This window comes from Strix uralensis, chromosome 10 (assembly GCF_047716275.1).
Source record: "Strix uralensis isolate ZFMK-TIS-50842 chromosome 10, bStrUra1, whole genome shotgun sequence".
NCBI classification, from domain to species: Eukaryota; Metazoa; Chordata; class Aves; order Strigiformes; family Strigidae; genus Strix; species Strix uralensis.
In genome coordinates, this window is record NC_133981.1 from 7,746,156 (window position 1) to 7,759,248 (window position 13,093).

General features: G+C 35.9%; 1 protein-coding gene across 1 annotated transcript in view; it reads right to left on the reverse strand.

The window, feature by feature from the left end:
* The window catches only part of SUCLG2 (succinate-CoA ligase GDP-forming subunit beta), a 138,390-nt gene that overhangs the window by 110,573 nt on the left and 14,724 nt on the right, over positions 1-13,093 (reverse strand). The window contains exon 2 of the mRNA XM_074879096.1: positions 1,768-1,909. Within this exon, the coding sequence (XP_074735197.1) occupies positions 1,768-1,909 (142 nt within the window). The remainder of the gene's footprint in view (positions 1-1,767; positions 1,910-13,093) is intronic.

Below are 13,093 nucleotides of genomic sequence, written 5' to 3' on the forward strand. Positions count from 1 at the left end.
TGAAAAATGTATCACCTTAATAAAATCACAGAGATTTAGAAAGCCATTTATGCTAATCCTATTCAGCTACTTGAGGTCTGATGAGATCTTTGATATGAGTAAGTTGTGTTAATTTACTTTCCAGCGTGCAAAAACAAAATGCATTTAACTAAGTGGCTTATGCGTTATGTAAAGCATAGAACCAAAAACCTTCCTGTTACTACACAATTAGACTACAATAATGTCTGGCCTCTGGCAATTTTTATAATTTTTTTTTTTTGACAATATATTAATATTAGCAAAAGTTAAATGAAAAGAGGAAAGAAAACTATGCAAACTACTATTAACTTTAAGGAGTAGAAAACTTCTTTCAGAGTTACAACTGGGTGACAAACATACTTCAACACATTTCCTTTTGATACAAAAGTTATTAAATAAATTCATTTCTGACCCACGTTATCCTTATGTTCACCCCACCTAAAATGAGGATGCTGTCAGAGAACAAAAATGAAGCTCCAGAAGCATGTTTTTTTCTCCCAGCCACTCTCCAGTCCTTTTGTGATACTAGGTAACTCAACTCACCTTTTCTTTTCTCTCCATATGGACAAACATACATCTGAACAAATATACATGTATATAATTCTCTTGTACATATTTTGTTTCTTCATAGAATCACAGAATCATCAAGGTTGGAAAAGACCTTGAAGATCATCTAGTCCAACCATTAACCTAACACTGACAGTCCTCAACTCCACCATATCCCTCAGCGCTATGTCAGCGCGACTCAAAGACAACGCAAAGACACTCCACCCTGTCTTCACTATATTTGTGCTCGAAGCAATCGTAACAGTCCCTAACATACAGCGCCACCCCACCGCCTCTCCTTCCTTGTCTATCCCTCCTAAAAAGTTTGCAGCCATCAACTGGCGCACTCCAATCATGGGACACATCCCACCATGTTTCTGTAATAGTCACTACATCATAATTTTTCCCTGGGGGCTGCTCTTGTACGTGAGGGCCGTTGGGCTTCGTCACTCCAGGCTCTGCCCAGAGTTCCTGCTGCCCTCGTTCCCAGCTCACTCTTCCTGCTCAGGGGGGAGGTGGCTTGAGGCTCTCCCTCTTCCCTGGGCTTCTGCCTTCTCGGCTTGCGGTTTTGCTGCGGGGTTTTTGATGCTTTCAGAAGGGTCCCCTGCTGCCATCCTCCTCTTCGGAGCCCCTCTCCTCAGCAACAGAATGACAGAACAGTTGAGGTTGCAAGAACTTCTGGAGATCATCCAGTCCTACCCACCAGCTCAAAGCAGGGTCAGCTAAAGCTGACTGTGTGCAACTGGGTTCTGAATATCTTTTAAAATGGAGAGTCCACAACCTTTTTCTTCCTTTGCTTTTTAATAGAGCAAATTTTTGTCTGAAAACAACTTTTTACACAAGTTAATTTACTTCAGTTCTTTAAATTATATGAAGTATACAACAACAAATAATCTTCCTCAGCAACCATTCATGATGTTATTCTGAACTCTGAATTACTCAAAATTACATAAATAATATGAATTAAAGATTTCGTGTTACATGCTGCATACAAAACATTTTAGAAATAAAGTTCTAAACAAATGTTACTGTTATAAACTGTTGTTCACATATGAAATTAAGCATATACTTGTGGTCTGGATAATGTATCAAACCTTTTTAATAAACACCAATTTGAAGATTGTGTACAACTTATTACAAAGCAATTTATTTTCCAGATTGCTATCTGGTGAAGCAGGTTCCTCCCATTACCAGTCAACTTACTTAGTCTCTGAGCAGCCTCCAGGGCATCATTTGCAGAATCAGCTACGAAGAATCTCTGAACTGTAACCCCATGGTCTGCCATTATTTTTTTGCTTTGGTACTCCTGCAGGTTCAGCCATCGTCTAGGGGTTAATTGAACAGCCTAGAAAAACGAGAGGGGAAAATAACATAATGCTCATTAAGAACAGTTCATGAGACAACCAACTGAGCTCTTCTGCCTTATGGTTATCTCAAACCAGCAGTTAAACAACACTGTTTCAGAGAAAAGGCAAAATATGTATTGATTTACTTAAGTGCCTTTTCTTAACATTTGTGCATCCAAAGTATTCTGAAAGCTACAGATATTTTTTAAAAGCTACAGAAGGCTCATGGGTGATCTTGGCTAGACAAAATGTCTCGCATTTAATATCAACGCAGATTGGCAAACTTGGCTTGAACTACAAAGTCTATTTATGTTTTTATGTTATCCCATGCTATAAAAATATTAACAGACTGTTACCTTAGAACAAATTCATTGTTTCATATTAAATATTCTTATTTACACTAAATTTTATATAATTCTTCCCTATAAAATTATTTCGACTGATTCTATGTATATATTGCAGCATATCTGAGAAAAACAACTGACATAGAATTAGCATCATCTCGTAGGAAACTATATACTCATATATGTATTTTCAGTGGTCTGTTATCTCTGCTTAGTTGGTTGCACTTCTAAGTATATTTTTTCGAGGACACTAGCACAACCATGTCAGCCATGCAATGCCAACAACAGCTGGGAGAAGAATTTACCTTCCATTCTCAACAGGACAGTTTAGATGCTTGTGTGTGCACGCAATATATATATAATATATATATATAATAGACACAAAGATATGGCAACTTTACACACATACACAAACATAAAGACATCACATTTACTTGTCTTGGCGGTAAACATTGAGTATAGACACTATAAAAGCCACAGGATCATAACAGAATGATTTTAAGAAAGGACACATTCTCCATATAGGATAAACTGTTACAGACAAAAGCAATAATTAAGGAGCTGTCACTGACTCCTGGCAATAGCATAATGGCAAAGGTGGAGCTGACTCCTGGCAATGGTATAATCCCATTTTGTGCCAGCAAAAGATGCTCTTCCCACATGGAGAAACAAACTGTTGTCCTACTGGCAGACAGCCCACAATCAATTCTTGGTTTCTTCTGAAGTAGGAGCACAGTATGCAAGCTAGCACTATATGTTTAGATATGTTAGACAGAGAGGATTATTTACTATACTAATACTTTGATCTCTAACAGCATGATAAAAAAATATTATCCTAATGCAACTTTATACTGAAAACAAAAAACCTCCATGATAAAGTCTTTCAATAATGCATACTCTTTTCACAATACTAGAGTTTTAAATGCTGTGTTGTATCAAAAGCAAATCTCTGTTTCTATTTGCTTTGAAACATAGCACAAAAGATTGATGCCTAAATAAAATACAAGCCCCATCTTTTACAGTATATAACCACATGTTTTCTGTAAAAGTGACTCCCACAGAACTTAAACAGTTACAAATAGCTCAGGATGGCACATTTTAAATTCTTTTAACCATAATTTGGTTAACATATTTTTGAAGAATAAAATGACATATTGTCAGTATGCTCTATGGCTATCTCTAATTCTAGGCATCACACAGGCACCTCAGTGTGTTTTATGCTCCTCCATGTTATTCACAGACAGTATGTTATTACATTTAGGCAATGACTTCAAATGGAGGATCAAAATTTAAAGCCACTAGCATAATTGTTGACATTTAATTCGTTTTCCTATTGTAAGTTCTCTGCTAGGCTCTACCAGCTATTACTTCATTATCATTTCCACAGAGATTAACACTAGGAGTCAAGAGGGACGCTGAAGGTCAGTTCTAGCCTCATATAAAGAAAAACCAGAAAATTTCAACCAAAAGATGATGCCACATGCCCTCAGGCTCTATCAAGCTACAGAGAGCTTTTAGCGTGACTGAGGAAAATACCAGTTTTATCCCTGACAATCATTAACTTTCTGTTTTCCATTGTTTCTCTAAAGACTACCTTATAATAATGATATTATAATAATGATGGCTTCAGAATGCATATAATCCATACATACACACACACTGAAGAGAACCATCACCTGAATCTGCACAGGCTGCCAGGAGTCTACTAATATGTTATTTGACCACTACAGTAAGATTAAAATACATTTCCAAAGCTCCCCCATTTCAGCTGTAAGCAGCAGCAAAAGAAAGAGCATCCCAACTGCCATCAGAAGCCGATCGCATTTGCAGAGGGAAGGAGGCAAAGGAGGAAAAACCAATACTCATCTCCATCTAACTGGCTTTCAGCCATTCTGCTCTAGTTAAAAGCTCTGATGTGCACACTCCCCTCCTCAAGGCCTGGAGCTACAGCAGGAGAACATCTACAAAGACATTTCTCAATCCATTTCTCTTGAGCAACATGGAATTTTCCAATCTGACTTTCAGGGTTCAGAAAAATAAACTCGCACCCTGAGTTAAAGCATATTGACTTATACCAAAATAAACAAAACCATCAATTCTAATTTAAATCTGAAAGGAAGAAACCTTGATTTAAACAATCAATTATACTCAAATCCTGTACTTGTACTTTCCAGAAGAAAGGTTAATTCTCCTTAGCTGGAAGTTGATTTGAAACAAAGGATAAGTCTACGCTAAGTTTGACAGCACTTTTTGCTCATCTGTTATATATTTATAGATCTTATAGATACAGTTCTTTATTTTTATGTTATGCAATCTTGTATTTACTAGGATCCAAAAGATCTTTGAGACCCACGTCAAGCTGATCTTGGATAGCATTAAATAAATACAGAACAATGTTGAAGTAGCTGTACTAAATGAAAAGCTGAGTTTGAAGCTTTACTAAGGATTTCTCTTATATATAAAAGTAGGTTTACTTATAATTTATTTGTCTTTTATGCTTAAGTGTTTTTGTTTACAATTAACTGGTTTATATAAAGATTTCTACAGCTCAGTAATACAGCTGATAAAATTTTGGTCACTGTGTTTGTCATTTAAGAACAAGTCTTCCCAACAGCTTTTATTCATCATTTAGAACAACAAATCAGTTTCACATGTATGTATTACTAAGCTGATCTAAATCAAATAAATAAAAAGGAAAATATTCAAACTATCTTATTCTGGGGCAGACTTTTGTTGCTGTTGCTTGATGAAAGTCTCAACACAACTTGTTTCCAAATTTTCTGTTCAGGTAGGAATTAAGTAGTTAAGGAATTTGCAAGGCAGAACAATGTGTCAAATGACACCTCCACTTTGAGTTCAAAGCAGCAAGGCTTAAGTAATAAAATCTTTTAAGGACTCTCTTAAATAACATGGACTGCAAAGGGTCACCACCTAATAAAGGCCACCAGTGATAACTCACAACACATGACAGACACAGAACAGAGATGATAGCCAGAAAAGCAGCTGAAGGTCTGTTTGTTTTATGAAGAAAGGTCATCTCCAGTGCCACCCATCTGGTGTGCCTCACTCCAACGTTAACTCAGCTCCAGCCTAGTTAATGAATAAAGCAAGCCTAACAGCTCCACTGGGAACCTGCAATGAGCTCTGTTCCCAACCACCCCCTTGGCATGTTACAAAAGCTTTTAGTATATGTCAGTTTTACAACTTGAAAATATAACTCAAAATGTTCCAGAGGGATGCTCCAAATCATTGCCGAGATGTTAAAAATCATTATTACATATACATACAGCGCATATATACATAAGCATATGGACATAGGTCTGTTCTCTTATAAAACTGACACAATTAATATAGAGATTATAGGAATATTTCCTTCACAAATTATGAATCAGACAGGTCTGAGTAACACAGAAAGGAAACAAGAGAATAATTCATTTGAAAGAACTATCAAAGCAGTCCTAAGGGTGACAAAACAAAGATCTGGCCAAGAACAGTTGGCACAGAAGAGGAAAGCCTACAGACTTAAGGTTAGTAAGCATCTGCTGGTTTTTTTTTTTCCTCTCCCATATTATATGATTCTAAGAGAGACCATCTTACTGAGTGCCAACTGAAGACTTTCAATCAAGACTTTCCACAAAAGACAAACTCCTGGTTGTGAATGAACTACTCAATAAAATGAATTAGTACAGCCTACCACTGTATACAGGAGTACAATATATTTAAGAAACCAACTGTGACAAAGTCTGTATTAGAAGCTCTGAAGAGCAAGGAACATGAAAAACTTGCTTTAAAGCACTTGCAGTATACACACCATATGTCTTAAGAAGAGCAGGCAAAATAAAGCAGTTACAAGAGATGAAATAAAGCAAAAGCTTTGAATCTGTAAAGATGACTACTCTTTCAAGATCATCTTGAAAAATCCAAACAGTTGCAAACATATGTTTTAGGCTTAAGGCACAAGAAAAGTGACCATGAGATGTTAGAAATGTGAGTAAATAGATGATTCCCTGAACTAATTCCCAGCTCAAAGATGTTTTAGTTGCAATAAATATATATCTGAACTAAATAAACAGGACAGCAATAAAAAGAAATAATTAGTACAAGAATCTTGAAAAATCTTTGCCAGATGACGTTCCTAACCCTCCCAAATACATTTATACCAAGCATTCACAAGGATTTGAGATAGGCTTCAATCAGCATAAGTTTCTTGGGCATCATAAATTTCCACGCATCCTACAGATAAATATTATACACCTGAGACTGACCGGAACGGTGCTACTGCACAAAAGTACAGCTTTAAGACAGCCTAGACAAGAGTCTACAAAGTTTTGAAAGCAAGCTATTTCCCATACCTAGTCTTCCACTGGCAGTCATAATACATCTCCTCCCCCTGAAACTTATTAGGAGGACACTTTAACATGGCACAGAATACAACTCCAGCATCACACGTCTTTGTATTATTTATTTTCCCATTCTGCAGCTCTGCTCTTGTCAACAAATTAATTGCTCTCAGCAGCATTAAACAGCACTGCTAGATTCACCCATGTGGTCCTGTCGCTCACCAAAGACAGACTGAGGAATTAGGTTGTAAATTACCATCAGAAAAATAATTTCAATCTGAAGGGAGGGAGGCGGGGGGGGGGGGGGGGGGGGGGGGCGGAAGCAAGTAAAAGGGCAACTAAAGCACAGGAAAGCAGAGGCTGACTTAAGGATTTCTGTTCTTTATTGATTCTCACCACCTTCTATTCCAAGCTTACTCCCTGCTTGAATACTTTTACCTTCTTTCCCCACATACTAGTCAGAAAACCATAGTAGAAAACACCATACATCTCTCAGATCTTTCCATGCAGCTTTGTCTACGGTTGAAACACAGTATGTTCCAACAGTTTAAGATATATCTGTGTTTCATCTGTTTCTTTATTGCAAGGTTGCACTGGAGTACAAGGAGTACATTCTGTCATGCCAGCCTGTGAAGAGAGACTGGAAATAGTACGCAGACTTTAGTAAAACCTGACTCTCTATGTGACATCTCATGTTTCATCTTCATAAGATGACAGGCAAGAACTAGAAAATTTTCCATTGGTGGCATTTTTCTGTTATCCTTAAGACATTTTTTCTATCAACAAAAGAAGTTTTAAAACATCTTACTAAACTTACACACATTCTCATTACTGTAAATACACCTCAACCTCGAATATTAACTTCTGTCGAGATCTGAAAAGCCCAAAGAAAGACTGTAGGCTTAAAGACATCTTTCTAAAGCTTTTTTTAGTGGTATTATACTTCTTAGCATGTTAGCTAGTTTCTATAACAAAGAAAAACTTAAAATCACTCCAGTGAGCCTAAATGAAAATCCAGACAATATGTTTTCATGGAATAGAGTAAAGAAAAACTCAAACTAAAGGATTTAGTCTTTTGAAAGCAAGTTCTTATTAAAAGGCTAAAATAAATAACATTCACGGCTCTGCTGAAGACTTCCAGCAGACCTTATATTACTACAAGAAAAAAATAGCTTTCATATGAGCTCTTTATGTGTTGTGTATTGATATACATATTGTAGATGGAGAATAACTCTTATTTGAGATTCAGATATGCCAGATAAATTGAAAGGGTTTTTTTTCTTTATTTTAAATCACAAATAAGCTTTAAGAATAAATCAATTCATAAAACTAAGAAAAACATCACTAGTAGCACATATCCATGTTTTTATATAATTATGTAAAATAATAAAGTTTTAAGGAGGAATTAAATTCTTCCTAATAAGATATTTCTTAAGATTAAATTTCTAACATAAGTGCTTATCAAAGAGATTAATATACTTGAATAGGACTCTATTACAACTGATTATGTTTCCTTAGAGCCTTACAACAGCATCAAAAATCCCCAAACTCAAGTAAGTGGAGCAAAAGGCCTCAACTGAACAGTAACATGAAGTGAGATGAAGGCAGAATTATCTAATTAAGTACAAGTTTCGTACTGGATTCTCTCCTGCTGGCTAGAATTATTTGGTATATTCCAAAAACACAAAAAATTAATATGGTTGGGGTTTACCTCTAATCTTCCTTCCCCTCTCCACCCCCTAAGCATTTCGTTACCAGCCAGAATCACACTAATATGGACCAAAGGTCTATAGAGAGGCAAGGATTTCAGAAAAGTACTGTTACTAGTAATTGCATATGTTACTCTCAACAAGACTTATGTTCAAAGTTACTTCTTTATATACCTAGGTACCATGTTTGGTCCAATTACATTTGTACAGTATCATTAAAATGAGTGGCATACACATCAAGAAATCAAACATCTCCTCTTGATCATCTTAACAAGGCCAGGTGTTGCATAACTGTATCAGTGGTTTATTGACTACTGCTAGAGAAGAAAATTGATTGTTCACATAACCTGCGTTATCTCTTATTTCCCACCTTTTTCATTCCTTTGTTTTTATATAAAATACTAATAGCTCTGAACGCATAATGTATTTGGAGAGTAGCTGCATTAGATTCTTCCACTGCTCGGTTTGCCAGTTCTTGAACTGTCCCATGGCAACAAAAAATAATTTGCATTATTTGAATAACATGGGCTAAATAATAACAATATAGTTTAACAGGAGTAGAACCAGAAGTACATTTTATAGCAGGAATCAACTTCAATGTACATAAAAAAAGATTTAGAAGACATTGCAACTTCTTTGTCCTCTTATATATATGCAGCATTAACTATTCTGATGTGCAACGTCTTTCTGATGACCCAGGAGGTATCTTTCGAGTGCTTGCTTTTGAAAAAAGAAAACACACACACATAAAAACAGGATAAACTCTCTTAAGGTATTCACCAAGAAGTTTGCAAATTGCATGTTAACTACCTCGGCAAAACTCTGCTCAGAAATAAATGTTCCACATAACCACAAAACAAAAGCAGCATCAGTAAATGCAAGCTTCATCAAACTAGACTACTGATTATTTCTTATCTGAACCTATATGCTCAGTATAACATTTTTTTCACTCTTTGGCCTCCCTGGTAAAACCTCTAAGGTTGACTCCAAGACTAATGAATTCCCATAAATACTGCTCTATAGCATGTATGCAGAATGTAGTAAATAGTGTCACACTGGAGCAGGTAAGATAAGCAGACAAGATAAGCAGAAAAATGTTAATAAACAAACAAGCAGAAAACACCATGATGACATGCACACATGTAAAAAAACAGTGGCTTTTTGAAGCCGAATCAGCTCCTAGCAGAGACTTACCAGTAGCTGCATCAGTAGAACTGAAGCTTACGACAGTAACATTTTTAGCCTGCAATATTACCAACTGCTATAACTTTGCACGTACCCTTCAACTCAGTAAGTTACTACTACAAGATAGCATTCTTCCGAAAAGCAAACTAAAAGTAAAATCGTTTTTTAAAATAGCAACAAGCGCTGGAGAGCAGCAGACCCCACTACCTAGCTGTAGAATTCTAACTCTAAAGCACCACGTATTTTTTTTAAACGTGAATGAAGCTCTTAACTCTCTTCTGTGACAAGTGTATGAAGAAACTGTTGAAAAGAAGAACTGAAAGGTCAAGCCTGACAAACAACTGAAGATTTAAATTATAAACTCTATTACAACCGAGACCTTTTGGTCTTAAGAAAATTAATTTCAAGAAAATTTTGTGCCATTTCATGCCTAATTCAACACGGAACTACCTTCGCTAAACATCCACAACTAAGTATTTCACCACATTGAGTTCAGTGATCATGTTTAGACAATTTCACTAAAAAATTCCCTAACCTTGAATACTTATTTTCTCTTAGAAAGTCTCTTCAGGTCAAATCTGTACTTTTGGAAAATGCCAAATAATTCTAGCTAGAGGAAGAGAATCCAGTGATAATCAGCACTTTTAAAGAAAACAAAACCAACAACAACAAAACCACTACTAAGCAAATTTCTGGGATAATTGAACATCCCTTGACACAGCTATATAATTTGAGCAGCTCTACTGTTTACATTAACCTAGCTTAATGCATTTTATTGCATGACTGTTAAAAGGAAGACACACTTTAGTGACATCCAACATTCCCTCTTCATTCATAGTGTGAATGGAAGCCAGTATTAACATTGTGAAACAAAGATGGATCTCTTAAAAGCACCTGACAGTAAAGCTGGTCAAATAAATGCATACTACTTTCTTCCCACTCTGCTGTTCCAGTGAAGTAATGCAGCTGTAACTATGCTAATAGATCCTGTGCCAGTATAAAACAGCTCTACCAATTCAAATTATCTCTGCATGAATACAAATTATATGTCAAATATATATAGTATCAAGTTTTATAAATATGGGCTACATTGTAATGGTTGTACTGGAAATAAGTCATTTCCTGAGAAAAACTGTGGTGTCTATGGGGAGGTCTTTTAGATGGATTCTGTATCTGAAATAAAAAGGAAGTGTGTTTAGCATATCTTATCTAAAACAAAAGCATCTAACCAAAAAAAAAAAAAAAAATTCTATTTGCTTATCCAACATATTCTACAGCATTCCAGTTTATTCAATTTGTGCACTCTGACCTGTAATACAATTCCAAGTGCATATGAAAGAAAACAGATACACAAAGATGACAGTAATGAAACAGCATACCATTCATCAATATAGGAAATAAACTTTTATTGTAGTTATTGACATATAGCTACTGTAACTGACAAAGTTGTAGGAGAAATTCCTATCAAAAAGGAACCATCAGATATACAACTAAATGGCCTACCTTCATATAAACCACTGTGGGTACAGGTACATTTTATTAGGTCATATACTTGAAATATACCACATAAGCCACTGAAAATAAACTAAAACACTTATTTCAGTTTGCTGGCAGTGCTGACGTAAAGAATAAGTATCCACAGAGTTAGTCTGACAAGAAACAAAAACTTAGAAAAAAGGCACTACACTAAATAGAAAAAGTTTATCATAAACGCAAGTCATAAAAAGCAAACATACAGAGATTACTACACTTTGTTCTGTACAAAAGCAAGTATTTCAAGCACAAAAGAAAATGGAAAGACTCATTGTAAGACCGATCAGCTATAAGGCCTGCCACGTTAAGTCAAACCACACATCCCCTTCTCTCCAAAGATGATTAATGCCACACACCTATGGGTATATTATGAAAAACAGGACAGCAAATGTCCTTCCCAAGTAATGTCCTGTTGGCTACCACAAATCAATAATTTTAATCTCCCAAAGCAGAAGTTAGCATCCAGACCATCCCATTTAAAAGCCACAGAAGAAACCATCTTCCACCAACATCCCAAACTGCTCACTTCAGATTGGATACAATAGGCCAGTGAGGTCCCTTCACTCATCAGCTTCATCTAACACTGAACGTTTTGATCAAATTATCAATTTAGACTTCTGTGATATATTTATAAAGGATAAAACTGACACTGTGGGCTAATTTAGGAACAAATCTTGAATATTTTCCTGACAAAAACAGAGTTTCCATACTTCTGTCCACCACAGTTAGGAATTGCTTATTTCTTATAGTTTGTATCAAAACACGGCAAGCAATCTTAACCTCAAACATCAGATTTTGATTTTAAAATCTTCCTCAGGTACAGCTGAAGACCTTTTAAGAGTTAAATTCCATTATTTATTCCTACAAATGGGAGTTCATTTTAACTGAATTAAAACAAAGGTAACACACAAACTCTAGTTAACAGTTATAGGCCTTTTAGTTCCAAATTTATTACTTAAAATACACTACACGAAATATATTGAGCAGTAAAATGCTGTATGTTTCAGAGAAAAAAAAAATTACCATACTTCCCAGTTCTTTAAAGGCTATGACATTTTGATCAATAAACTGTAGGGGCAATTTACCATTTTATACTACTGAACTGTAAACACACTTTTCAGAATGAGTGAGATCTGTCACTGCAATTGTTAAAGTTTACATAACTCTCAGCTTCAAACAACAGCAACAAAAAAAAAAAAAACCACCACCAAAAAACCATGAAATATACCACTACATTGTTGTTTACTAAAGCTAGACATCCTGTTCTGGTGAATAATTATTACCATTCCTAATGGCTATACAACACTTTGAAACAATATGTCTATGTTAAATAACTAAATAATTCTCTTCATATGTGCAAAAAAACAGTGAAAAATTGGTGGCTTGGTTATAAAAGGAGCACACAAAATCATAATAATAATAATAATGTTATTATTGGGATTCCTACTGTTAAATTGTTTACAGAAATTAGACTCAGACAAACAGTTGAGAGGATGGCCAGGAGCTTGGAAAGAATGAAAACTTCAAAAACTTCAAAAGAGTGAAACAGACAATCATTACTGCTCAGAAGTCCACATTACTGAAAATCTAGCCATCGTGTGGAGCAAGCAAATCTTGATAGCAAAGCCCAAAGATAAATCCTAATTTGAAAAATCTTTGCCCGGCATTGCCTTAATATTGTTTTTCAATTTCCCAAATGAGCTTATTCAAAACTGAGCATTCTGTAGTCTCTGAAAACACTAATCCACCCTTAAGTCATGCTTAGACTGAAGGAGAAGTGTATCAGCTCAATCCATAGGCAGTTTGGTGACATTTAAACAGCAGCACACTGGAGCAATCAACCGATTGCTCCCCATGTGCCTCTGCAATCCAGGAAAACTAGTGTTGTGTTACACCTGTCTGTCTTATGCAGCCTCTCAACCAAAGCTGACACCAGTTCAGACTTCACTGCCACTCTCCCATATATTGCTGACGTACCTTCAGGCACCTCTGTGGCTCCTCTAACAGCCAAGTGCTCCGTATTACTTGAAACCAAGAAGCCAAGGTACTGGCAGAAGTCATTACTACAGGGC